General features: G+C 43.4%; 1 protein-coding gene across 2 annotated transcripts in view; it reads left to right on the top strand.

Moving 5' to 3' along the window:
- The window catches only part of ACVR2A (activin A receptor type 2A), a 72989-nt gene that overhangs the window by 44241 nt on the left and 3969 nt on the right, over positions 1-24779 (top strand). The window contains exons 5-11 of one of the 2 annotated variants that reach the window (XM_075430306.1): positions 8340-8363; positions 14773-14916; positions 16219-16362; positions 18025-18170; positions 19212-19326; positions 20648-20786; positions 23768-23898. In XM_075430306.1, the coding sequence (XP_075286421.1) occupies positions 8340-8363; positions 14773-14916; positions 16219-16362; positions 18025-18170; positions 19212-19326; positions 20648-20786; positions 23768-23898 (843 nt within the window). The remainder of the gene's footprint in view (positions 1-8339; positions 8364-14772; positions 14917-16218; positions 16363-18024; positions 18171-19211; positions 19327-20647; positions 20787-23767; positions 23899-24779) is intronic. The other variant, XM_075430307.1, reaches the window with a different exon arrangement.

Here is a 24779-nt window from a genome sequence, read left to right as displayed (position 1 = left end):
TGAAACAAACATTTAAATATTTATGCAATTCATACATTAAATTTTAATATTATATTTAATAATTAGGGCATGAGTAGAGCTTGTAGGCGACAGGATTCTTTTCCGAATCTTTCTGTAGCAAGTGATAGAATGGATAGATCAGATGGACAGCAGATACTTGCTAGAAAGCAAGGATTTCTGTGTGAGATCCAGATAAAAGTTACCTCATTTTGCTCGGTTTATTCCTGGAAGGCGGTGAGACTACTTCGGTGCAGTACGCCCCGGTACTAAACTTTTGTTTCAGTAGAAGTTAAAGGGTAGATGAGGAATAAGCAAAATATAAAAATGAGGAAAAACTCAAGAGTGAGAAATTATTGAACAATTAGGAGAAGGGACAACTAAATTTAAAACAATCAGAGAACAAAAAGAAATTGTTTGCAATAATTGGAAAAAAAAAAAAGGAAGAAATGTGCTAGAAGTAATTTTTGAACCTGTAGTGAAACATAAAGGACAGACATCTGAGAAAGTGCAAACAACTGTATTTTCTTTGGAAGCAGAATGGTTTCGCGGTACGTGCGCGTACCAGGCAGGCAGTTCCTACACAGACTGAGCTCAGGTCACAGCGGTGTGGATTAGCTCGTCTTTCCATTCCCTTTCAACCTACAGATACTTTGAAATTGCATGTGGTAGAATTAGGTTGTGTGTTTGGTTTAAAACTGGGAAGCAGGGGATGTTTTTGTTTGCTCCTTACACGTTCCATTCTCGCTTCCTTTCAGGTGTTTGGGCAGGGGGGCAAAGGGGGTTCCTGGAGCAGGGAGCTGCCGAGGGGCTCCGTGCCGGTGTCCGGCGCGGCCGCGGCAGAGCTGCCTGCTCCGAGGTGCCGCGGCCAGGGCAGGCTCCCGTCCTCGCTCCCGTTACTCTTGGCTGGCGTGCCGCGGGGTCCCTTGTTTGTGCCGCGAGCTGCGTGCCTCGCTGCGGTCTGTGGGGTGCCGTCTGGTTACAGCTGGCAGATTGCATAAAACCTGTCACGCTTTAAACTCCTGAAGGAGTTATTAACAAATGCAAGTTTGCTAAATACGTATGTGTATCTTGGAAAGAACGGTTTCATTTTCTTACTTATATTTAATTTAATAATGCAGCAGACATATGCATTTATCTGATCAAATTCACCAAAAAAAGGGATTAGTATTTGAAGTATTTGAATCTGTGTAGTTTTATGTCGAAAGAGTTACTCTCACCTGGTTAATTTTCCCTCATGAGCACCAGGTACACTGAAAATGAAACGCTACCAGCTTTGCGGACAAAGGCGCTCGCTCTCAAATTAGGTGTATTTTAGGTTTCCCCACAGCATCCTGCTAATATTCCCGGTAGAAATACGAATGCGGATGGCAAGGAGTTGATATGTTATGCTCATTTATTTTTTTACATCTCTTGAGCTTGGGCCAGAGTTGTCAGTCAATGCTAATTACAACTGTAGTGTTACCACTCTGTCATCTGATAGATAGGACCAGAACCTATTTTATAGCAGAACTGACACAAGTAACGCTTTTGGGTTTTGTCAGTTCACAGAGCTGTGGCCCCCAACATTTTGCATCCATGCTGTGGAAAGGGAGATTAACCTCTTGTACTTTTTGTTGAGTGCCCAAGTTACGAATATCTTACTGGATCACAGAGTTGCTTTTTTTGTTTTGTGGTGTTTTTAAAAAGAGAGTCATATGTTGAGAGGGCTGGGGAAAAAAAAAAAAGCTTTACAGATTCACATAATGTCATTTTCCTTCGTAACCTATTTTTGTGCTTTCCTCTGAAACTTTGAAACTTCCTTGGGTCAAAGATGCTTCATGTTTTTAGTCACTAAGCACAAGAACGCCCTGATCTAGGGCTGTTTGGTGTTACCAGAAACTTGAAAATGTGGAATGGACAGATCCCGTCTGTCAGAGTGGCCATAAAAGCAAGCTCAGTTGCTAGCAATTACAATTTCTTTCTCTCCTCAGAGAGGAGGATTATGTAGTTAAGAAGTACGACTACATCTTCTGCTTCTAACATTCTGTCTATCACTTCCTTTAAGCTTTTCACCCAGTATTCCCTGTGTTGAGCACGACAGTCTTTTGTGTGCGTCATTTTTGGGGTTTGGATGACCCTCACCGGTCCTTCATATGTGGAGAGCACCCCATGTCTTCAGAGTCACGTGCTGTGTGAACCAAGAATTAAGAATAATTGGAGCACATATATCAAATACAAAGAGAGGTTGATCTGATCATCCCCCTGGTCTCAAAAGCTTGTTGAGCATCAGAAAACACTCTGATTTTGGTTGACGGTGATTTTGGTCTGGCTACCTTCACTACCATACCATGATAGTCTTTCTTCAGTGTAGCTTTTCCTGAAGACACCCAAGTATGAACAGATCTTTGTAGCTGTGTCGTGGTTTTGGCATTTCAGTTTCGTCTGTAAGAAATTAGACTTGAAAACAATATCACATAACATGACGTGAATAATGATAAAGGAGAAAAATCTGTAGCGGTGGCATGTGCGAGATGCATCCTGAACTCCTGACTGCAGGTGCAACTGCATGGGTAGCAGTGGAACAACAAATTCTGCGTTGGAAACTAATGGAAAGAGAGCACGTAACAACACGAGCACTGCTCTTTGTTGCAGTTTTTGACCTCAGACATCTGGCCTGGGCCACCAGACCTGTGCTGAGGAGTTTGAGCGGGTGTGTGTAATGTGAATGGTTTGTTTTCAGAAAGCCATGAAAGTGGTTAGTAATGGGAAGGTTTTTATGGTTGACGTTGGAAAATATTTTCATTTATTGCTTTTATTCTCTAAATTAACTTTTAGCACACCAAATAATCTACCTGGTGCACTTAATTTCTGGGATAATCTTTATCCCTTTGCCACACTAGAGAAACTACAGTTGGCTGCTGAAGAGCGAAGGAACTGAATCCAGTGTTCAGGTGGTTTCCATTTTTCTTTTCCAGCCACATTTGTTTCTCATGTTATTGTTACATACATTTTAATAGAAACATTATAACACTTGAAAAATGAAGAATCAGAAAGGGAGAGATGTTTTTACAAGGACTTACTCCAAACCTAGAAGATCAATAGCTACTTGAAAAACATATGGAGAAGGCAGGTGCTTGTATGAAATGGGAAAAGAGATTGATCAAGAAAAGCTGGAGCTCAGAAAGAGGGCAAATTAAAAAGAAAAAGAAAAAAAAAGAAGACTGAGTTAGAGCTTGTGTCTAGCTAGGAAGGAGTTAAGGTTGGGTACCTATCAGTGGTTAATGAATGATTAACATGTAACTAGTGGCAATATTGGTGTTAAAAAGGAACAGCGGAGTGATCTCATTTGGACTGCTAGATGTGTGCATGATGTCCTATCTTCAGGACTAACAAGACTTTATTCTATAACTGATCCCAACCAATAGCTGGAATGACACAGGAGAAAGATCTGGTGCTGTCTTTTGTGTGAGGTACAGCCACGATGGTTGGTTATAAGGGGGGAAAAAAAAAAAACCCACAGACATGGGGGTACTGTGAGAAAGCAGTGGGAAATTTGTTACAGATCGGGAGTACTTAATGTGTAGTAGGTAAATAGCTTGTAACTATCACAGAATCACAGAATCACAGAATCACAGAATAGTAGGGGTTGGAAGGGACCTCTGTGGGTCATCTAGTCCAACCCCCCCGCCGAAGCAGGGTCACCTACAGCAGGCTGCACAGGACCTTGTCCAGGCGGGTCTTGAATATCTCCAGAGAAGGAGACTCCACAACCTCCCTGGGCAGCCTGTTCCAGTGCTCCGTCACCCTCAGAGGGAAGAAGTTCCTCCTCATGTTCAGACGGAACTTCCTGTGCCTCAGTTTGTGCCCATTGCCCCTTGTCCTGTCACTGGGCACCACTGAAAAGAGCTTGGCCCCATCCTCCTGACACCCACCCTTCAGATATTTGTAGGCATTTATAAGGTCCCCTCGCAGCCTTCTCTTCTTCAGGCTGAACAAGCCCAGTTCCCTCAACCTCTCCTCGTAGGGGAGATGCTCCAGTCCCCTCACCATCCTTGTAGCCCTCCGCTGGACTCTCTCCAGTAGCTCTTCATCCTTCTTGAACTGGGGAGCCCAGAACTGGACACAGTACTCCAGATGAGGCCTCACCAGGGCAGTGTAGAGGGGAAGGAGAACCTCCCTTGTCCTGCTGGCCACACTCTTCTTGATGCACCCCAGGATCCCATTGGCCTTCTTGGCAGCCAGGGCACACTGCTGGCTCATAGTTAACCTGTCATCCACCAGGACACCCAGGTCCCTCTCCGCAGAGCTGCTCTCCAGCAGGTCCACCCCAAGCCTGTACTGGTACATGAGGTTGTTCCTCCCCAGGTGCAGGACCCTGCACTTGCCCTTGTTGAACCTCATCAGGTTCCTCTCTGCCCAGCTCTCCAGCCTATCCAGGTCACGCTGAATGGCAGCACAGCCTTCCGGTGTATCTACCACACCTCCCAGTTTGGTGTCGTCAGCAAACTTGCTGAGGGTACATTCTAACTCTTCATCCAGGTCGTTGATGAAGAAGTTAAACAAGACTGGGCCCAGTACTGACCCCTGAGGGACACCACTTGTCACCAGCCTCCAACTAGACTCAGCGCCGCTGATGACAACCCTCTGAGTTCTGCCATTCAGCCAGTTCTCTATCCACTTCACTGACCACTCATCCAGCCCACACTTCCTCAGCTTCCCCAGGAGGATATCATGGGAGACTGTGTCGAAAGCCTTGCTGAAGTCCAGGTAGATAACATCCACAGCTCTCCCTTCGTCTACCCAGCCAGTCATGTCATCGTAGAAAGCTATCAGATTGGTCAGGCATGATTTCCCCTTGGTGAATCCATGCTGACTACTCCTGATAACCTTCTTTTCTTCCACTTGCTTCATGATGGCCTCCAGGATAAGCTGCTCCATCACCTTTCCCGGGATGGAGGTGAGGCTGACCGGCCTGTAGTTCCCTGGGTCCTCCTTCTTGCCCTTTTTGAAGATTGGAGTCAATCTAAAAAAACTATGCAGGTTTTTTGTTTGGTTGGGTGTTTTTTTTAGAATTTATGGGCTATTACAGACCTAGTAGTTCCTTAAAATCTTTACCAGGGGAAGAATTTGTATGGCAAATAATTGAAAACCAATTACATAGTGAGGCACACTTTTTCAGTGCTCAGCATACAACCAGCCATCCAAAACTTTGGTTCTAAATCTTGATAGCTTTCAAAAAAATTTTTTTGAAGTACTCTCCTGAATTCTCAGTTTTCTTTCAGAACAAGCTATCTCCATTTAAATAAACCATAAATACAGACATATTTTTTTAAATCTTCAAGAGGTAAGAAAATACAAGTCCAGCCTTAAGGTATCTTATCCTGAATGGAGCCTAAAGGGAACTTCGTAATTAAAGTACAATTAAAATTTAAAAAGTTTCAAGTGTATTTCTATAGTGAATGTGAAGTTACTTTGTGCTTTTGCGTTGATTCAAGCAGAGCATGGTCTTGTAAACTGTATGCTTTCAATACTATACGTTATTCCTGGCTTATTAAGAAGTTGGTTTAGTTTTAGATTATAGTCTTTGTGCCGTGGAGCAATCCCAGGAAGGCTGAAATACTGATCTCTCTGAGGTCGGCAGTCCGGGCACTCTACCGTCAGGAGCTTTTTAGTAATTTTCCAGAATGAAGCGCAGTTTCGTGCATATCCTCAGATATGCTCTCCTGAATGTTAGAGGTTGTCATCTTTCACGTAGTCTTTTATATCCTGAAACGGGTGAGAATTACACATTTCAGAACACATACAAAAGTAATTCGTCTTACATCCTCTGAAGAGATGGAGGGCCTGTGGGTGACTACGCAGATGTTGTGTTTAGACTGCTAGTTAGGAGCAAATGCAGGGATCGCCACAAATAACTTGCATTCATTTTGAGCACTATGTTTATAAAGATTTTTGTGACATGTTTGAAATTCAGAATGTGATTGTGGATAGCCCAAACTTGGGAAAAGACCACACTGCTTGGTTTTGTTTGTCTGGTTGGTTACAAATGTCGCAATCATTTCCCTAATCCCTGATAAAAGCTTTAGAAGTAGTTTTCAGGCAGTATAAATAGGAAGTTAGTGTGTTTATATACATTTGTGTAGATGATAGCTGTTTGGGGTGGGTTAATTGCTGCCAGTTTTTATTTATAAGGGTTGTATTAATTCCTGACAGGAGAAAGCACGTATTTGCATTTCTGTCGTAGCCTGATACTGCTTCAACTGGTGATACTTGCATTTCTGATGAAAAGTCCGAGGTGGGAGTCTGGAGTCTGGAGGCTAGGACAGTGATTTTAAAATCAGAAGGTCTGTGATGTGCATAAATCTCTCTCTGAACATTTTCACGGTTGTCTACTTTATTAGCATTTGGGTGAAGCTTATGAGAGTAGTGAGAGGCGTGGGAGAGGACTCATTTCTCGGAGTTTCATGTTTGCAGTTTCTCATTATGGTAAGAGCAAAAAAGGTCAGATTCGTGTATCTTTTTCCTTATTTCTGATGAATTTATGTAATTCTCAGGAGCTGGAGAATTTTAATAGCAAATAGGCCTGAAAAAATGACTAACAAATTTTTTACAGCCACAGGAAAGAGTTTTGTTGAATAACCATTTCATACAAGCAATGCTTTTTGATAACATACATGTTTTTAACATTTATGGTCTGTTCTTTGACTACTCGAGTTAGTACCAATATCAGTACATAGAGAGATTTCTGTTCCTCTGTTCAGTAGCTGTTCCCTATCAGATTCACAGATTGAGTAACAATTTTATTTTGCTTGGCTGCTGTTTCGGGCAAAGGGATATGGGGGACTTAGAGGAGGAAGTTGTTTGAGTAACTGTGCTCGTGGTTTGTGGAGTTTGTGCCGCAGACTCTGCCTTGTAGTTTTTCTGAGTATACGTGGAATAGCTGTCCTTCTGCTGGAACCACCATCTCACAGCGACTTGAAGGTGAGGATGAGCGGCTATTCTGAAAACCAGTTTAAGGGTTTGGATTTTTTGTTTAGTGTGGGGTTGTTTTTCCCTTATGACGTGCCCCAAAATATTTGTCGGCTGTACGAGTCCTGCAAGAATCTGGTTCAGACTCTTGGTGTGGGTGTTCTCCTCGTCGCCGGTGGGCTGCTGGCCGACAGTGAGAGGAGGAGGAGTGATCCCATGGAGCTCCAGCGTTCTTCAGTGCTCTGTCAGTGGCAGCAAATTCTGCTACAGTATTTATAAATCTGACTTGCAGCTAATTTAGCCTTCAAGAAATACTTCAGCCCTCCTATTATTAATTATTTAGATAATGCAAAGCGTGTGCTAGACAGTTTTCAAGCGCAGAGAAAAGCCTCTTGTTGGCAGCGCGCTCTGTAGCATCCTAGGAATGTAACGACAGAGGGTGAAGAAAAGGATGATTGCTGTTACATGGCAGCTGAACACTTCAAGTATTTAAATTTCATGCTCTTGCAAGGTCTATCTGATCAAATTATAAAGGACAAAGGAAATGGCTGAGGCAAAAGTACAGGAGGAGCAGCGAAGGTGTCTGAGTGCTGCTATGCTGGAGTGGCAATGAGGTGGTTCAGTAAAAAAGGTGAAAGTAGCACAAACAAGCTGATGTCATTAAAATGTGTTTTAAGTTTCAGTAGCAGTGCTCTGGGACTTAGGTTTTTATAATGGGTTTCATTCTGTAGTCTGTAAACTCGTGACTTGTTTGAAAGAATCTTTAATATTGTCATCTCATTTTATATATGCTGGATGTAGTTTTTTCGAGTTCGCTTGTTCTAGTTACACTTCTAGCATGCCAGTTTTATTGATGAAATTTAGTAATATAGACCTGCTGTATGATGACCTATTTGTTCATAAGGTTTAGTTGTAACTTAGACATTTAAAAGTTTTCTTTTCCCATAGCTAGTGACTAATTACAGTGGATTTTAGAGCAATACACCGCTGCCCTCTGCTGTAGAGTTGGGAGGATAACAAGAAAGAAGTTTGCATAACTTGTGTTTGTGTGGATGTTTAATCTTCTGCATGTGTTTACATACTGTTTTGTAGTAACATTGCTGTTTATACGCCTATAATGGACAATTCTGGTTTTAATTATAAGATCAGTTCGGCTAACAGTCTGTATAATAATCTTTATTTTTGCCCATTTTTCTTTGCTGTCAGTGGTGGACTTTTTTATTTTAAATGATCTGTTACTGGTACAAGAAAGTATTGCTATCTCCATGAATATTTTTGTTGTTAATTCACAAACAATTTATTTTGTCTCTTTTCTTATAAGCTGTTTTTTCATCCCATTCTTGGTATAAATAGTAATTTCTTTTGCCTGTGTTTTTTCCCCTCTCTGCAAGCACGCCTTTCATATAATGATTGAGGTAAGATGCATTGATGTTTGTTCATGGTTATGGAACTTTCTGTGGACATGTAGAAGTTGTTTTGGTATAAATTACTTTTTTTCAGTAGTTTGGGCAACAAATTTGTAAGCATGCGTGGTTTAAAAATACAGATTTAGTCTGCTGTTCAGAGTTTTCTTAAAATTTGCTATGATTTCTCAGGCTACCGAGTTCAATGTCTGCAAGGATTGGTAATTATATACACCAGGCATAATCAGTTTGTGGTTCTTTAACTGCAGACCAGCTGGTTTGTGTCGGTTTGTGTCCCTTCCACCCTCATGCCGCGTCCTGGGAGCGGTGGCGAGGGCTCTGCGGGCGCAGCCGTTGCTGGTGACCCCGCTCTCGGGCTGCGGGAGCAGTCCAGCCGGGGCCACAGAGCTCGCCGTGGTGGGTTGCCCAGGATGGAAACGGCGTGTCCCGCGCTCCTTTGTCCTGTCCTTGGGTGTCTGTTCTCATCTCCCACCCGGGAACTGCCCGTTGCTGTTCGAGATGCCTCTGTCGTCTTCGTGTGGTGATTGAGTGATGTGGTGGGGTTTTGTGTGGTTCAGGAGCTCAGAGAAACAGGTTGCCGGAAGAAAAATACTCCTTCACTATTGAGTTTCTACTGCAACTTCTTCACTGGCCAGAAGTTCTTTTTACTTGTGTTAAATTACTGATACTTCATGTGAAACTAAAAGTAACTGAAAACTGTTAATTCGGAAACTTGCTCATTGTTGCTAGGCTTTTAAACTGAATGTTGAAAAAGACAAGGTTTGAGTTGTAACATGCATGCTCAATTTCCATTGTCTGTATAGGTCCCTAATTAATAGCTGAAATGTCTTCTAAATGTAATTTAGAAGAAAATAGAATGGTGCGATTCAAGTATTTTCCTGAATATCTTGCATCTGTAAAGAGTTGTCAGAGTTCCTGCTATTCGTATTGCTGTTTTGCTTCAAATTACATCATTTCAGCTAGGGAAGAAGCTGAAGTATCCTGCCCATGAGTAACTACTGTGTTTATATTCCTTTGGGGAATATGTTTGCAACGTACAAGAAAATGGAGGATTTTGTGGGGTGAAAAAGAGAAAAATTGTTGCCATTTAAAAGAAATGCAGTTTGCTGGAAATCATAGGGTCGGTTTTAGAATAATTACATTAGTACATAATTATGTAATACATAATTAAATTAAAAACTTAAGAATTCTGACGCCTTTTACTGTACTTGGACCTTAACTTTACAGATCATCTGTTTGAAAATGAATCAGTCCCAAACTAGAAAGGGAGGAAACAGCCAAGATAGTCATCAGACTCTTTCAAGGAGAACTTGTCAACCCTACTCACAATATAAGCTGTAGAACAAATGTAACCAAGGGGAAATATTGCACCCTTTAACAAGGAGAACTTGTATGTGCTCTGGAAGTTTGAGAACTTGTTTACGTTTCGGAGTCAGGAAGGAGAAACGCGTCTGTGTACAGCCCTGTTTGGATAATTGGTCTTTTCCCCCTTGGTACGTGATGAATCGCCCGATTCAGTTGCCGTGAGAGAGACGTGACTGGAGGTGAACGCGAGTGCTGGCTGGCTGTGTTGGGGCAGGTCTTTAAACAGTCTGTTCAGCCGGTCGTATTTTTAATGGATGTGTAGTTTCACGTTTGGTAAGCTTCTCTGTGATCTTGAAGACGCTCAGGAAAACCTATTTCTGGAAGTTACCATTCTTTAGTGAGTAGTTTTCCCTCTGTTCTTTTTCCCATACGACTAGTATGCACTACCTGACAGCTGGCTGCTGCATCTCCCAGCTAGAAAAATCAGAGCAAAAAGCCCCGTTTGAGATTTGAGAGCTGTACAGTGTACGCTATAACCAGATGTCCGTGGTTTTGAGATCCCCATACAACCCAAACTTACGGTTTTGAGGATCGATGGCTTTGAGCCGTAGGAAGAGTGAAGCGTAGTTGTCTGAGTACTACGGAGCGTGTGACCCCAGTCAGTTCCAGTGCTTTTTTGCTGGTTCTGCTTTTTGCCTGGTGGTGGGCGGTTGTGCAGCAGGAGTCTTCCCGCTGCCTCAGCTGGGGTTAGGGCAGAGGGTCTCTTTGGGAAGGAGGAGTACGGGGACGAAGTGACGCGGGCCAGTGGCTCCCCGCTCCCCAAAGAGAGCCCTGCTTCTCTCTGCCTTGCCGCGCTGTTGGGAGTCAACCTGGACCTTGGTGCAAACTGGTTCCATTTGCTAAACTGTCAGAAAACTAACCTGATTTTAAAAGTATCAGAAAAAAAAAAATCGGAAAACTAACCTGAATTTAAAAATAAATAAAAGCTTTCTGGCAATATAGCCTGTTGCCTTCATTTGCTCTGTGGTCAAACAAGTACCAGAGTCATCCCAAGGGAAGGGACAGGGAAAGCTCGGGAACGGGAAACTGGGCCCTTGTTTTTTGACAGCTGTGGCAAGCTGTTAGGCTAATATATCCACATTATATCTTTACTCACATTATGTCATCATGCTTGGCGCCACAGAGATGGTTCTGAAAAGCCAAGCAAAAATAATTACGCCTGTGGCACGTTAAACATTTTTGCTTAGAAGTAGAGCAAGTTGAAAATACTGTCGAGGAACGTTTCTGTATAAAAGTAGTGCCTGTAGTTTTACAGTAAATGCCTGTTGATTTTTAACAAAGATGTTTGGAAGAAAAAAATCAGAAAAAAACCTGGAAAACTATTCTTTTTAGTTATGTTAACAGAAGGCAATTATACTTTCCATTTTAAATCAGATTTGTTTTGATTTGTGTGTGTGGGTGTGTGTTGCTTCTTCCTAAGAACGCCGGAAGTTTTGACTTCATAGAAATGTTTCAACACGAAAGGGAAATTGTGCAGGGAGCCACAGGAGGTTGCTATATAAGGTAGTGGGAAAGGATTTTGAAATGCCAGGGTTTTCTAGGAAATGAGAGGTTCGGGTATATGAAAAGTACTGTGGTCTAATGTGAAAGTAAGAAGCACGAGTTTTCACTGGCCAGTTTTTGCTGAGGGGTTGCTGCCTGCTCTCATGTGGTAGATGCTGTAATAAATAATAATTAAAATAAATAATTCAAATCTGTGAAAAGTGTTAAGTGGTCATTTGCTTGATGGCTGAGAAAAAATTCATATCGTGTGCTTCAAAATACGGACAGTGTCTTTGGGTGGAGGGTATGGAAAGGAAAGGGAGTTGTTCTAGCCACGAAAGCAGAGTGAGATTTGGGTTTACTTCCCACAAATTGTTCTCTTAATTTAGGCAAGTCTCTAGGTTCAAAACTTTCAAAAGTTGCCTGATTGCCTGATATTAAATCCCCAGATGCTGCACAGTGCTTAGGATTCTTATAAATAACGGGGGTGGGGGGGTGGGTTTTTTCTGGTTTGTTTGGTTTCTTTGTTTTTTTCTTGTTTTTTTTGTGGGTTTTGGTGTTTTGTGTTTTGTTTGGTTTTTTTTTTTTTGCAAGTTGGCTTTTCTGAGTAAATCTGGGCATCTTGTTTCTAGTTTTGCTTGTAACTGCAACTGTTACAAATGGAGGGCAGTGATTTCCCTGATGCTTGAACTATTCATGAAGGGCTTTAGCATTGAGTGAAAGGCAGCACAGGAGGGAAAACTTCGCTCTTAAACTTCAGTTTCTGTAGTGTTGTTTGTCCAGTGCGAACCCAGAAACTTTGCTGTAACAACTTAAAGCATCTATTGCTGTCATATTTATGAAAGGATTCTATACTTTTTTGAGGAGAGTACTGTAATGTGTGTCTAATTTGCATTTCAAATATTATATTTTCTTTTACAGTTATTAATTTCTGGAATTAGGTTACAGTTTCTTTAAATTTCTATAAATCTGTGGCTATGAAACTTGTTCTTTTTGAAGGATATATTTATTGCTTAATAAGAAAAAAGAGCATGGTTATTTATTCTTGCTTAAACTACTCGAAACTGGGATTGGATACAGAAGCACTTGTCTCCATTCTCACAACAGCAAAGAATACTTAAACCCACGGTTGTTCAGAAGATGTTGTTAACATGCGCAGGACATTTATGTTGCTAGCTGATACTTAGCTGTGGAGTACTCTCATTCGTTTTGTAGAAGCGACTACTCCAATGTTTTTCATTCTTTCTCTTTAAAACAGCATTACATTTGTGTGTGTTTGGGGAGAAAAATACAAAAGCCAAGTGTACGCTTTGGAGGTTTTTTTGAACAGTAGACTTTTGGGTGGGGTTTTCTACTGCATTCCACAGTGTGGATATCACTTAAAAGTGATACCTACCTTTCACGTGTATGGTTTTTTTCTCTCATGTGTAATATTGAGACTTGTGGTACGGTTTTGTGGTCTCCATAGACTGCACTGCCGCTGAAAGCAGCCCTTCACCCCCCTCCCTCTGTGATCCCGTCTGCCCCCACGCTGTCAGCAATGGCCCTGGCAGTGCTCCGTGGTAATTTGGACTGAGGAACAAATCATGGTTTCAACTAACTTGGGGGGGTGTGGAAGGAAGGTGGAGCTGTATCACATGGCAGCGGTATTGGTGATTCTGCCTGGTGACTGCTACACACCAGAAGGTGACTTATTTTCCTGCAGAAAACAGGGATCAGACAGCAGAGAGAACGTGGCTGTGGCCCGGTGCGTAGGGCAGTAGTCTTTGCTGCAGAGGCGTGTGTGATGGGTCTGGTGCGTTTGTTCGTAGCAGGGAAGACGCTTACACAGCTGCAGGCTGATCTGAGGCGGGGGGTTGGAGAGAAAAGGACGGCCCGGAAAGAAGCACACCTCTGGCAGTAAAGCTGAAAATCTGCTGCTTGCATTCAGGTGATGTGTAGGATCCACAATATGCAAGAGATGTATAAAATACGAGATAATCAATAAGCTGTCGCATTTTCTTTCCCTGAATGGGGAATTGTTCAAATCTGTAGCAAAATGGGTGGTTCTATGGGTAGCTGTGTGGAAGCTCTGTCTCACTTGCAGTTGTACTTCCCAGCTTGCGCTGTTGTATTTGAAAAGGAGTTGTTGGGCTGCCCCTCAGTGAACTACAAATACTGTAAGATACGGCAAGGTAACCTCTTAAATTTAATTCCAGATCTGTTTCTGGGGTACAGCCAAGCGCTGCCGTTTCAGTCGCATGTTGGTTTCCCACATTAGCAAACGCTGGGAGCAGTAGGAGTGGCTCAGCAGGCTGAGGCGTCGGTGCTGCGGTTCCTCACGCCGCCGGTGGGTTGGCGTGGGGGGCTGGCTGGGGAGATGCCGGTGTGCGGTTTCCTGTGCCAAACACCTGCGTGATGCGTGTGGTTCCGTGGTTTCTGGGTGAAAAAATTGTTAGTGACGTCCTGAAGGACCTTGTCATGGCATGGCCTGGCTGTGTTGTGGTTTGCAGCCTTCTGTCCCAGTAAGCAGTGGAGTTTTTGAAGTAGAGCTGTGCTGGTAGGGCTACAAGGATGATGAGGGGGCTGGAACATCTCTCCTACGAGGAGAGGCTGAGGGAGCTGGGCTTGTTCAGCCTGGAGAAGAGAAGGCTGCGAGGGGACCTAATAAATGCTTATAAATATCTGCAGGGTGGGTGTCAGGAGGATGGGGCCAAGCTCTTTTCAATGGTGCCCAGCAACAGGACAAGGGGCAATGGGCACAGACTGAAGCAGAGGAAGCTCCAGCTGAACCCGAGGAAGAACTTCTTCCCTCTGAGGGTGACGGAGCCCTGGCCCAGGCTGCCCAGGGAGGTTGTGGAGTCTCCTTCTCTGGAGATATTCCAGCCCCACCTGGACGCGGTGCTGTGCAGCCTGCTCTGGGTGACCCTGCTTGGGCAGGGGGTTGGGCTGGGTGACCCACAGAGGTCCCTGCCAACCCCTACCATTCTGTGATTCTGCGGTATGGGCTCGATGGCCTGGGAGAACTGGACATGGTAACTACAGACAGGGAGGGTATTTGCTGCTGCCCCCAGCCAAATTGTTAACGTAGGCATCTTCTGCGTCCCGGCTGGTGGCACGTGGGGGTGACCTTGGTGGCTGTGTAGAGTTGTCACCAGGCTGTTGAACTAAAGGATTAAATGGGTCACGTGTGTGTCAAGCAAACAAATAAAAAAACCCTTACAGGTATCAGAGGTGCTCATTTTAATTCTTACCACTTAAAGACAGTAACAAGTAAAATTTGATTATCTTTATTCCTTAATTTTTGCTGAGCTTTTACACCTGGTTAGACAGATTTGTACTGTAACTGTTGTTATGCTATCGCTTGCACATTAATTCCGAGCATGTTTTACAATCTCATTTTTCTTTCCGGTGCAGAAGGGTTGCTGTTTTGTTTCTGGTTTGTTTGGGGGAATTTGTTGCAAGTGGGTTGGGTATACGGTACCGAGTCTCTTTCAGTTTACAAGTCTAGTGCTGTCATCCTAGATAGCACATACAATAGCAAAATGAATTAATGGTTTTAACCTGCTTTCAGGATCCTGGACCACCTCCACCTTCACCGCTGATGGGTTTGAAGCCATTGCAGTTACTCGAGATCAAAGCCAGGGGAAGATTTGGTTGTGTATGGAAAGCTCAACTGCTGAATGAGTATGTTGCAGTCAAAATATTCCCTATTCAGGTAAGCAGAAGTTTTTAGTTTCATGTGTTGCTTGCAATATAGTGATGTTAAACCAACTTTTCTAGTCACAGCAAAAGGCTTTTATTTTAGAGAATTTTCAATATATACTCTAAATCTGGAAAGTTCAGAGAAATTCTGAAATGCAGGAAATGTCTTGAGCTGAAAAACGTGCAGGTAGAGTTTTATTGAACTAAGGTAAGTATTCAAATGCAGCAGACATATTATTGAAAAAAACTCTGAAATGTTTGTGTGTTTCTAGTCATAAAAATTTGTATTTGGTGTGAAGAGTCTCAAGCAGTTTTCACACATCTCTTGATCAGTTGAGAAAAAGCCATTAATATATTTTGAATTAAATTGTACTTGGAAGGGATGTCCTGAAATGCAAACCCGTAAGGTGGTTGTTCCAATTAAATATGCCTCAATTAAGTGAAATGATATTTACTTCCCAGCAAGTACCCTCTGAAAGCCATGTTCTAGAATAGATTGTGCTCAAGATTTTAAGATCGTCTAGTTACAGAATACAAAGTGATCATACACCATGATGTTAGGATAGATTTTACATTAATTAAAAACACCCACTGCTACTTGCGGTGAAGAAATACGCTTGTGTTTTCTGATGATTAACCAAGTGTTGACTTGCTGAATAAATACATCTGCAGGTTCTTATTCTTCTAGGAGAAATGACGTGTATTTATGCTGTTTTCAGCCACCAGCACAACAGAAATGGAGTCAGAGACTTTGTTCGTTACTTTTAATTATGGAAAACCTATTTCTTTATGGGGTTCTTGTAGGGTAGTAACATATAAAAATTGAACGATGCTCTTCAGACTAAAGCGATGGTAATGATTTGCATTCTGTAGACTGCAGTCCTAATCTGCAGCTTCCTTTGTTTCTGTGGTCCGTATCTGTGATAGTTGAGGTTGTTTTGAACAGCTGATGTTGTAAACAACAAACTGAAGTTTTTCAGACAGTTTCCCGCTATGTGTGAATATGTAATGTGCAGAAAGGCAGGTTTTTGTGTTTTTGTATATGTTAGGTCAGTAGGTTCTAGCACAAATATTGTTGTTAGTCTAAACATTTGTAACTTTTAAATAATCAGCCTCATAATGTTAATAACATACACTATGCTTTCTTTGCTTTAGGTAGTAAATCCTGTCTGGCCCAAAAAAAAGGTTTTAGTCATTTTGACAGATCATGTACAAATGCACAGTAAATTGTAGGAGGAAACTTCTGTCAGGGAAAGTAGTGTTTATTCTCATTACTGTGGTGTTAACTTGGTTTGATGTGTTCTTTTGTTTAAAGGACAAACAGTCATGGCAGAATGAATATGAAATTTACAGTTTACCTGGGATGAAGCATGACAATATTTTGCAGTTCATTGGTGCAGAGAAACGAGGCACTAGCATTGATGTCGATCTCTGGTTAATTACAGCGTTTCACGAAAAGGTATGTTTAGTTCTCAGTGTAGTTTCTTTTTTTATTTTTTTTTTTAAGAAAAAATTTAAAATAGATTTTGCTTACTCTTAGCTTGTGTCTCTTGGATATGAATTTATTTAAATTTATTTTCAGCCAGCTGAGAAAGTTGTCATCGGTATTTGCTTAATAGAGGAGTTGTTTTAAAAAACAAAAATTCATTCTTTCTTGCTTTTTAGAATATGTATGTTTTTAATATCTCCCATCTAAACCTGCCTAAATTAAATAAACTCCATGTTGCAGAGATTGTGGTGTTTTATTTTTGGTTTAATTCCATTAGTTGATTGGAGTCTTTCAGAATGAAGTAATACATATAAATTATCTTGTGATAACCACAATAAGAAACAAATATATGTAATTAAGAATATGTTCACTGTTTTATCCACTTAAATTTTTTTTTTAATGCATGTAACTGTCACACAGATACAAGTACAAAGAGCAAAAAAACCCCACAAACTCAAACTTCAATTTGGTGCTGGTGCAGGCAAAGAGGCGTTAGGAAGATGTTACCTGTAGCAGATTGGAGAAGGAACAAATCTGTGTAATACGGACACGCTGATGCAGTAAGGCTGGGTCACGGATCGCCTTGCTAGTATTGAATGTTACATTCTTCATTCTGGCATTTTTGTGCCACTTGTGCCTCTGCTTTAATAATGTAGAAGACTAAAACTATCCAACTATTTAAAATTTTCGACAGATCTTCACGATCAAGTAGATGATGTCAAACTAATTTGTCTTTCCGAAAGGTTATTGCCTTTTTTGGTTTTTGTCCAAGAGTTTAAAAAATCTTGTTACTGTTGGAAAGATGGCATGGAGATGACTCTAATTGACAGAAAATACAATTTTTTTTAAAATTTTATTTTTAAAGTCTCTACATTTTGACAACGCGTTGTTCATTTTTTCCTTTTGTGTCAGCTTTTCACACAGCAACGTGTGACACGGTGACATCTCACAAACTGCATAATATGCAAATCCATGACAATATGTGCATAGAGTGGGCTATAGAGATGAGTTTCAAGAGAAGTGCTTTGTGTTGACTAGGTTTTACTTCAGCTCTTTATATTTTTTTTTTTTTTGGAGTATGTATTTCACTCTGAAACTGTATTGTGAAACTGGAGTTCACTGCTGCTGGTTTGTAAGAAAAGACTTAGACTGTCAATTGTAAGTCGTAGAGAATGGACATAACGCAGTTCAGCAGGATCCTGGAAGGTGAATCTAACCTGTAATTTCCTGCGCCTGGAAGGTGATAGATCACCCTGGTAAAAGCAGGATTGTCTTTATAAAAAACCTCAATATCTTAAGTCTAGCTCCAGTTTGGACAATGTCAGTTAAGCGCACAGTTGATTTGCAAGTGTACCACTTAAGAGTTCATTGCACTCTTTGCCTGTTGAGGTGATGCGTAGGTACATCTTGATTCTGTTCATGGACTAGAGATAATGCAAGAGGTTAATTTTTTTGTTGTTTAAACTAGCAGTTGATTGTTCATGAATGTGTATAATTATGTGGCCTGTCGGAAACCAGAGAAAGGCAGACAGGCGTATCGTGTTCCTTAACGATGGAGGCCAGCTAGAAGTTTTCTCTGTGAGCAGAGGAGAATGAAACTGATCTTGTAATTCTTTTTTTTCCGCTGTGCAGGGTTCATTAACAGACTTTCTCAAGGCTAATGTGGTCTCCTGGAATGAGTTATGTCACATCGCTCAAACTATGGCTAGAGGCTTGGCTTATCTCCACGAGGATATACCAGGGCTAAAAGATGGACATAAACCCGCCATCTCACATAGGTACAGTATATGTAAAATATTTTCAGGTGATTGTGACTATTGAACTTTGAGCTAAAGGATATGAAACTTGGATAGATAGGAAGTATTCAGATAGTTACTCTGTGATATCTTCTTCCCAGAATTATCGAGAGCCTCATAAAAAACCCAAAATCTGCTCAGCCTAAGCGAAAGTCTAGCTGATGGTTTGGAGAACTTGGTGTGGTGATTGTAGCTAATGTCATAAATTCTTTTTTTATACAGTTAATTATTTACGTACCCTCTGCAGTGTATAAAATTATTGGCATTATAGCAATTTGAAACAACTTAAACGGTTAGGTGTATGACTTGAAGTAATACTGAATGCCTTCACATGGAAGTATTTGCTCTAAGTGGTGTTATGCCTACTGTTGAGTGTAATTGCTGGGTTATTTTAAATGAGGTAGGTATAGAAAGCTATGAATAGAAGCAGGGAGCTGAAGCAACAGTGGTAAGCAAAAGGAAAGATAGGTGTATGGAGCAGGAGAAATGCAGATTCTGCAGAATTTGGAATTTCATAAGCATAACTGATTGACTGATGGCAAAATGGGGAGAGGGAGAGGTACGCACAGGACAGATGGGTATGCCTGGATCGAGTCTGTTATCTTTCGGTTCTGCTGGAAACCAGGTATCTCCTTGTGAGAAACAATCAAGATTCATTTTTCAAAGTGTTGTATTTCCTATTATTTAAACAAACAAAATCTAGTTGTAATTAAAGTATGCAGTAATTACACTTTTATTCTATTTCTGTATCATACGTCCTTATAAATCTGCAAGTATTTTAAACCTAAGCATAAAATGATAGTTCCAGTTGCAGTCTTGTATGTGTCCATAAGAATAAAGGTCTGCAAGTGTACTCCTGGGTTTTATTATTACTATTCTTTTGTTGTCTGAATGGACTGTTGCTTTATAATTTTCTTGCCTGCCAGATTGCAATGTTCTTTGTTTTGTTGTACTACTTTTTCTTTAGAATTTTGTATGGTATTCCATGTTCGAGATATCTAATTTTTTTCCTTAACTTGAAAGGGACATCAAAAGCAAGAACGTGCTGCTGAAAAATAATCTTACAGCTTGTATTGCTGATTTTGGTCTAGCTTTAAAGTTTGAGGCTGGAAAGTCTGCAGGGGATACACATGGACAGGTAAATACCAAGTCATTTACATAACTGATACAACTGTTAACTGCATGTGAATGGAAATGGATAGTTTAGGCATTCTTCGTGCGGAGGATACTAGATCAGCAGCCTTATTTTTGGTGCCCTTTAAGGAATGTAGAAATTTGTGCTTTCTTCTCACAGGGTAAGCATTAAACAGTTCTTTAGATAATTACAGATCACAGCCTTCCCCCTGATCTCATTACGTGGCCTCTCTTCCCCCCTTGTTTTCATTCATTCTAGAGGGAAAGAGCGATCTTGCCATATTTTATTAATTATTCTGAGATCCTGTTCAGAAATTGAGGAGTTACACTGGCAGCCACTTCCCAGCTTTCTGACCTAGCAACAGTCACTCTCCTGAAATGGCAGCAGTACAAATCCAGCGTTTGTCATACAACGGGGAGCTGATTTAGTACCGTGTGCTTCCAGAATAACAAGCTTGAGCTTAGAGCATTGCGACTTTTGGAAAACTAAATATATTTAATTTTAGGCATAACTTCATAGTTTGTGGTTGAGTGACAAAAATAAAATCCTTACAAGAAGATTATAAAACCTCAGCAACTTAAGAGGGACATAGCTATTACCATGAGGGTTTAAATAATGCAGTAGATCTTGTTCAGACATCGTCGAAGTCCTGATTTATTCAGATGACATAATTTCATCGTTGACTGTGGTCAAAAAGAATGGGTATCCCCAAAGTTTTCATTCAACGGGCAGTTCTGTGCAGTAATTTCATATAACTTTCTCAGTGTAAACTGTGCTTTGGTAGCTAGTTTGCCTTTGGGATTTTTATTACTGCCCCTGTCATGGGGAGAAACATAAGCATGCATCACATCCTTACAACACAAAAAAAGAAGAATAGTGGCCTTCCTGTAATGTGGAAGAAAATCATAGAATCACAGAACGGTTTGGGTTGGAAGGGACCTTTAAAGGTCATATAGTCCAACCCCCTGCCATGAGCAGGGACATCTACCACAGATAAAATTGAGGAATGACAGTGACAGATATGATGAATTGTTATGCAAATGTGTTATTTAAAAATATATTCAGAGTTTCCTGCTTTGTAAACATCCCTTATAGGGCCCAGTTTATACGACTGTTCCTAATTCCTCTTACCTACTATTGGATAGAAGAATACAAGAAACTTCCAAAAGTTAGCTCTAGGCAAGGATAACCGTGGGTGGTTTTAATCTTTGACAAAAAGTGCTGCTGGTCTGCAGTACTGTTACAATGGGCACCAGCTGGGGTGGTAATTGTGGTCATGTTCACGCTTGGTGTACAGATTTTTATGCTTTTCCTCTCTTTCAAGGTTGGCACACGAAGGTATATGGCCCCTGAGGTACTAGAAGGTGCTATAAACTTCCAAAGGGATGCGTTTTTGAGAATAGATATGTATGCCATGGGATTGGTCCTCTGGGAACTGGCATCGCGCTGTACTGCCGCAGATGGTAAGCAACAGATGTGATCTGTGGAAATACTTATTGTCATTTGTGAGAGGTGCATTTAAAGCAAGAAATGGGAAGGTAAATTATATGTATGTAGTAAAATTGAATAAAGGTGGTAGTCTTGTGGGGAAGTGAATGAAACGCCAGCACCATGGAGTCACTGTGTTATGGAGTCTCTTCAGTGTCTGGCATCCCAGGTAAGAGTTGTCTGCTACATGGACGCCTGTTGCATTTCTTCTCCTGGTCCTGGTAAGGAAGGGAGAGAATTCCTGTGGAACCCCTGCCCTAATAGGCTTGGTTTCTTCTGAGTTCAGCCTGACAGCCTCAGTGCCAATCAGTTTATCTTAAAGGTATTGCTGCTTTTTATAAACAGAAGCTCAGATTAGGTTAACCTTGGTGACAAAGACATCCCACCAGCACCTGCGGAGAGCTTGGTGTCTCCTGCTGCACACCTTGGACGATGAGGTGTCTGGGGACGGTGTGTGGAGGTGCTTAGGAGTGTCAGAGACGGGTTCCCGGTGTCGTAAGGGAATACAAGGCTAACGACATGGAGAGTTGTCATGGGTCAACATGCATTTTATTACAGAGAGCACTGCTGCAGTTAACAGTGTTCTGGCTGCCCGTAAGCACGTGCCGGGTATCTTCCCGAGTGGTGGCGAACGGCTCCGCGGGGCATCAGGCGGGCGGTTGGCTGCAGTGGGATGTTAAAAGTCCCCATTTCTGGCTTAGCCTCAGGCACCAGAGTGAGACCGTCCCATGTAAGCTCAGTGCCTCCCTGCCCGCTCTTCCTCTTTGTCCTCCCGACTGTGGCATTAGTTCAGCTCGTACAGATGTCAGAGTCGCCAAGTGTTGATAGCTTAGAGGCTGAAAATACAGTAACGTCTGAGAAATCTGCAGCTGGTACCTTGTTGGGTGTGGGTCCATGACAGCTGTTCTCCTCGTGAAGCAAACTGTTGGATCCAGTTTTAAAGCTATCGAGAAAAGATACCAGATATCCTATTTCAGGTATGAATGCTGTTCTGTAAATTCTGTAAATAGAGGTGGTCTTCGGGTGCCCAGAACAAGTCAGGATCCATCAAGAACAAGACAAAAGACAAGGCTCAAAAATGTCTGGGAGAAAGTTGTGTTTTCAGTACAGTCTTTAAAGCAGCTAAATGCAGCAGAGTACATAGGACAGTTTCGCTCAGGCTAGCGATGTCATTTGTCGTCTCGCTCTCCTGTGAAAGCCCGGCGCAGCTGACAGGTATCCGTATCAAAAGCCAAGACGTGTCGGAGCTCCGAGCGGATCAGCGCGTGGCCACACAGCGCTTTTCCGCTCCAAGCAGCACTTCGCTGCCTCAGCCATTCCCACAGAGCAGAAGCTGCTAGGGAGACCTGACCCTTCTAAAAGAGTTAGATAGACGCCGTCTTGCCCAGGTTTCTTGGGCCACCCCACGTTCTGTGTTGATTCCTCGTGCCTCAGCGTGCTGAAAACCATACGTACCTAAACCTTCCTCAGAGCGTGTCGTAGGTGTGCCTGGCAGGTGTGGTGGCTGCTGCTGCAGAAAGCAAAGGAGATGTCAGTGGAGGAAAGCAGCCTTCTGGAGTCACGGCTTTGGGTAGCTCGGCAGTCACGGCTGCCATTTTCCTTTCTGCAGACATGGTGGTTTTAGCCTCGTCATCTGTACCACACTCTTCATTTCTTCTGTCTTCCCTTTCCTCCTCCTTTGAAACTTTTGATCTCAGATCACAAAACATGTATCACAGACTCACAGGATGGCAGGGGTTGGAAGGGACCTCTGTGGGTCACCCAGCCCAACCCTCTGCCCAAGCAGGGTCACCCACAGCAGGCTGCACAGCACCGCGGCCAGGCGGGGCTGGAATATCTCCAGAGAAGGAGACTCCACAACCTCCCTGGGCAGCCTGTTCCAGGGCTCCGTCACCCTCAGAGGGAAGAAGCTCTTCCTCGTGTTCAGCTGGAGCTTCCTCTGCTTCAGTTTGTGCCCGTTGCCCCTTGTCCTGTCGCTGGCACCACTGGAAAGAGTCTGGCCCCGTCCTCCTGACACCCACCCTGCAGATATTTAGAGGCATTTCTAAGGTCCCCTCTCAGCCTTCTCTTCTCCAGGCTGAACAAGCCCAGCTCCCTCAGCCTCTCCTCGTAGGAGAGATGCTCCAGTCCCCTCCTCATCCTCGTAGTCCTCCGCTGGACTCTCTCCAGCAGCTCCTCATCTTTCTTGAACTGAGGAGCCCAGCACTGGACATAGCACTGCAGATGGGGCCTCACCAGGGCAGAGTAGAGGGGAAGGAGAACCTCCCTTGACCTGCTGCCCACACTCCTCCTAATGCACCCCAGGATCCCATTGGCCTTCTTGGCAGCCAGGGCACGCTGCTGGCTCATGGTCACCCTGTCGTCCCCCAGCACTCCCAGTCCCTCTCCACAGAGCTGCTCTCCAGCAGGTCAGCCCCAGCCTGTCCTGGTGCCTGGGGTTGTTCCTCCCCAGGTGCAGGACCCTGCCCTCACCCTTGTTGAACCTCACCAGGTCCCTCACTCACAGTCCCTTCGTGTTCTGTGCCCTGTAGCAGTGCAATCCGTGCTCCAGCCCACGAGGCGCGTCCCTCTGACTCGGGTAGGGGTGAGTGCTGGGCTGAGCCTCAGCATCCCTGCGGCTGTCCTGGGCTGCGCGGGCGGGAGGAGGAAGCGCGTTGTGTTCACGGAGGGGTGCAGCAGTTGCTGCCGCAGGCTCGCCCTTCGCCGCGTGCCTGGCGCTGACGAGGGGGTGCCGAGAGAGCCCGCAGGCCTGGGAGGAGGAGGGGGTTTGGCTCCCCGCAGCCGTGGCTTGCTGGAGGCGGCCGGGAGAAGCTGCGGGTCCGAGGGCCCCCCTCCGCCCTCGTCTCTCGAACCTCTGGGCCAGGAGCTGTCTTTCTAAGACAGCAGCCTCTTTTTTATTTTCTGCTCTTTCTTAAAGCAAAATGAGTGATTTAACTTCTTTCTTTTCATCTTACAGGCCCAGTAGATGAGTACATGTTGCCATTTGAAGAAGAAATTGGCCAGCATCCCTCCCTTGAAGACATGCAGGAGGTTGTGGTTCATAAAAAGAAGAGACCTGTTTTAAGAGAGTGCTGGCAAAAACACGCTGTAAGTAGCGCTGCCGCCGGGTTCTGCGGCGTTCTGCCGCGCGCTGAGCTGCAGGGGTGGTTAATCCCGTGCTGTGTTCGGAATGCAGTCCTGTAGGAAGAACTGAATCCTTCCAGGAAGAATTAAATGGACTGCAAATATGTTCTTAATCTTAAAATATTCTCTCTTGAGTGATTTGAAAGGGTGATTTTCTTCTTTTTTTTTTTTTTTTTGTGAAAGAGGAGATTCTTGAGTGTTACTTCTGAACGCACATGTTAAAAATATATTTAACAAATAAGAATCTTGAGTTACTACAGGAATGCTCCAAACTGAACATAGTGCTGTCGGGTGAGCAGTGTCGTCTGCGGAGTTTCTGGGATCAGTTAGGGAGACATCAAAGGCACGCCTTCCCAGCTGGTTTATGGCCACAGACTCGCTGCAGCGCTGCTGCACGTTCTGAGCACTGCTTTATTTTTTTAAAAAATGGGTTGTTAGAAACAAGAGACACCACGGCCTGTCCGCAGGAGAAGCGGGTTACCACCCGCTCCCGGGAGTTAGCGTGTTAGCTCGCTGCTACCCCGGAGGGGAGCTGCCTGCTGTCAGGAGTGAAGCCCCTCGCACACAGTTTGGATTTCCCTTGAAGTTCTGCCTGCTCACGGAGGAACTCGCCCTCTTTTCACAGAATCCCAGCATGGTCGGGGTTAGCAGGGACCTCTGTGGGTCACCCAGCCCAACCCCCTGCCCAAGCAGGGTCACCCAGAGCAGGCTGCACAGGACCGCGTCCAGGCGGGGCTGGAATATCTCCAGAGAAGGAGACTCCACAGCCTCCCTGGGCAGCCTGGGCCAGGGCTCCGGCACCCTCAGAGGGAAGAAGTTCTTCCTCGGGTTCAGCTGGAGCTTCC

This window comes from Opisthocomus hoazin, chromosome 9, assembly GCF_030867145.1.
Source record: "Opisthocomus hoazin isolate bOpiHoa1 chromosome 9, bOpiHoa1.hap1, whole genome shotgun sequence".
NCBI classification, from domain to species: domain Eukaryota; kingdom Metazoa; phylum Chordata; class Aves; order Opisthocomiformes; family Opisthocomidae; genus Opisthocomus; species Opisthocomus hoazin.
Note: the sequence above shows the minus strand (reverse complement) of the source record. Positions and strands in the feature narration are given on the sequence as shown.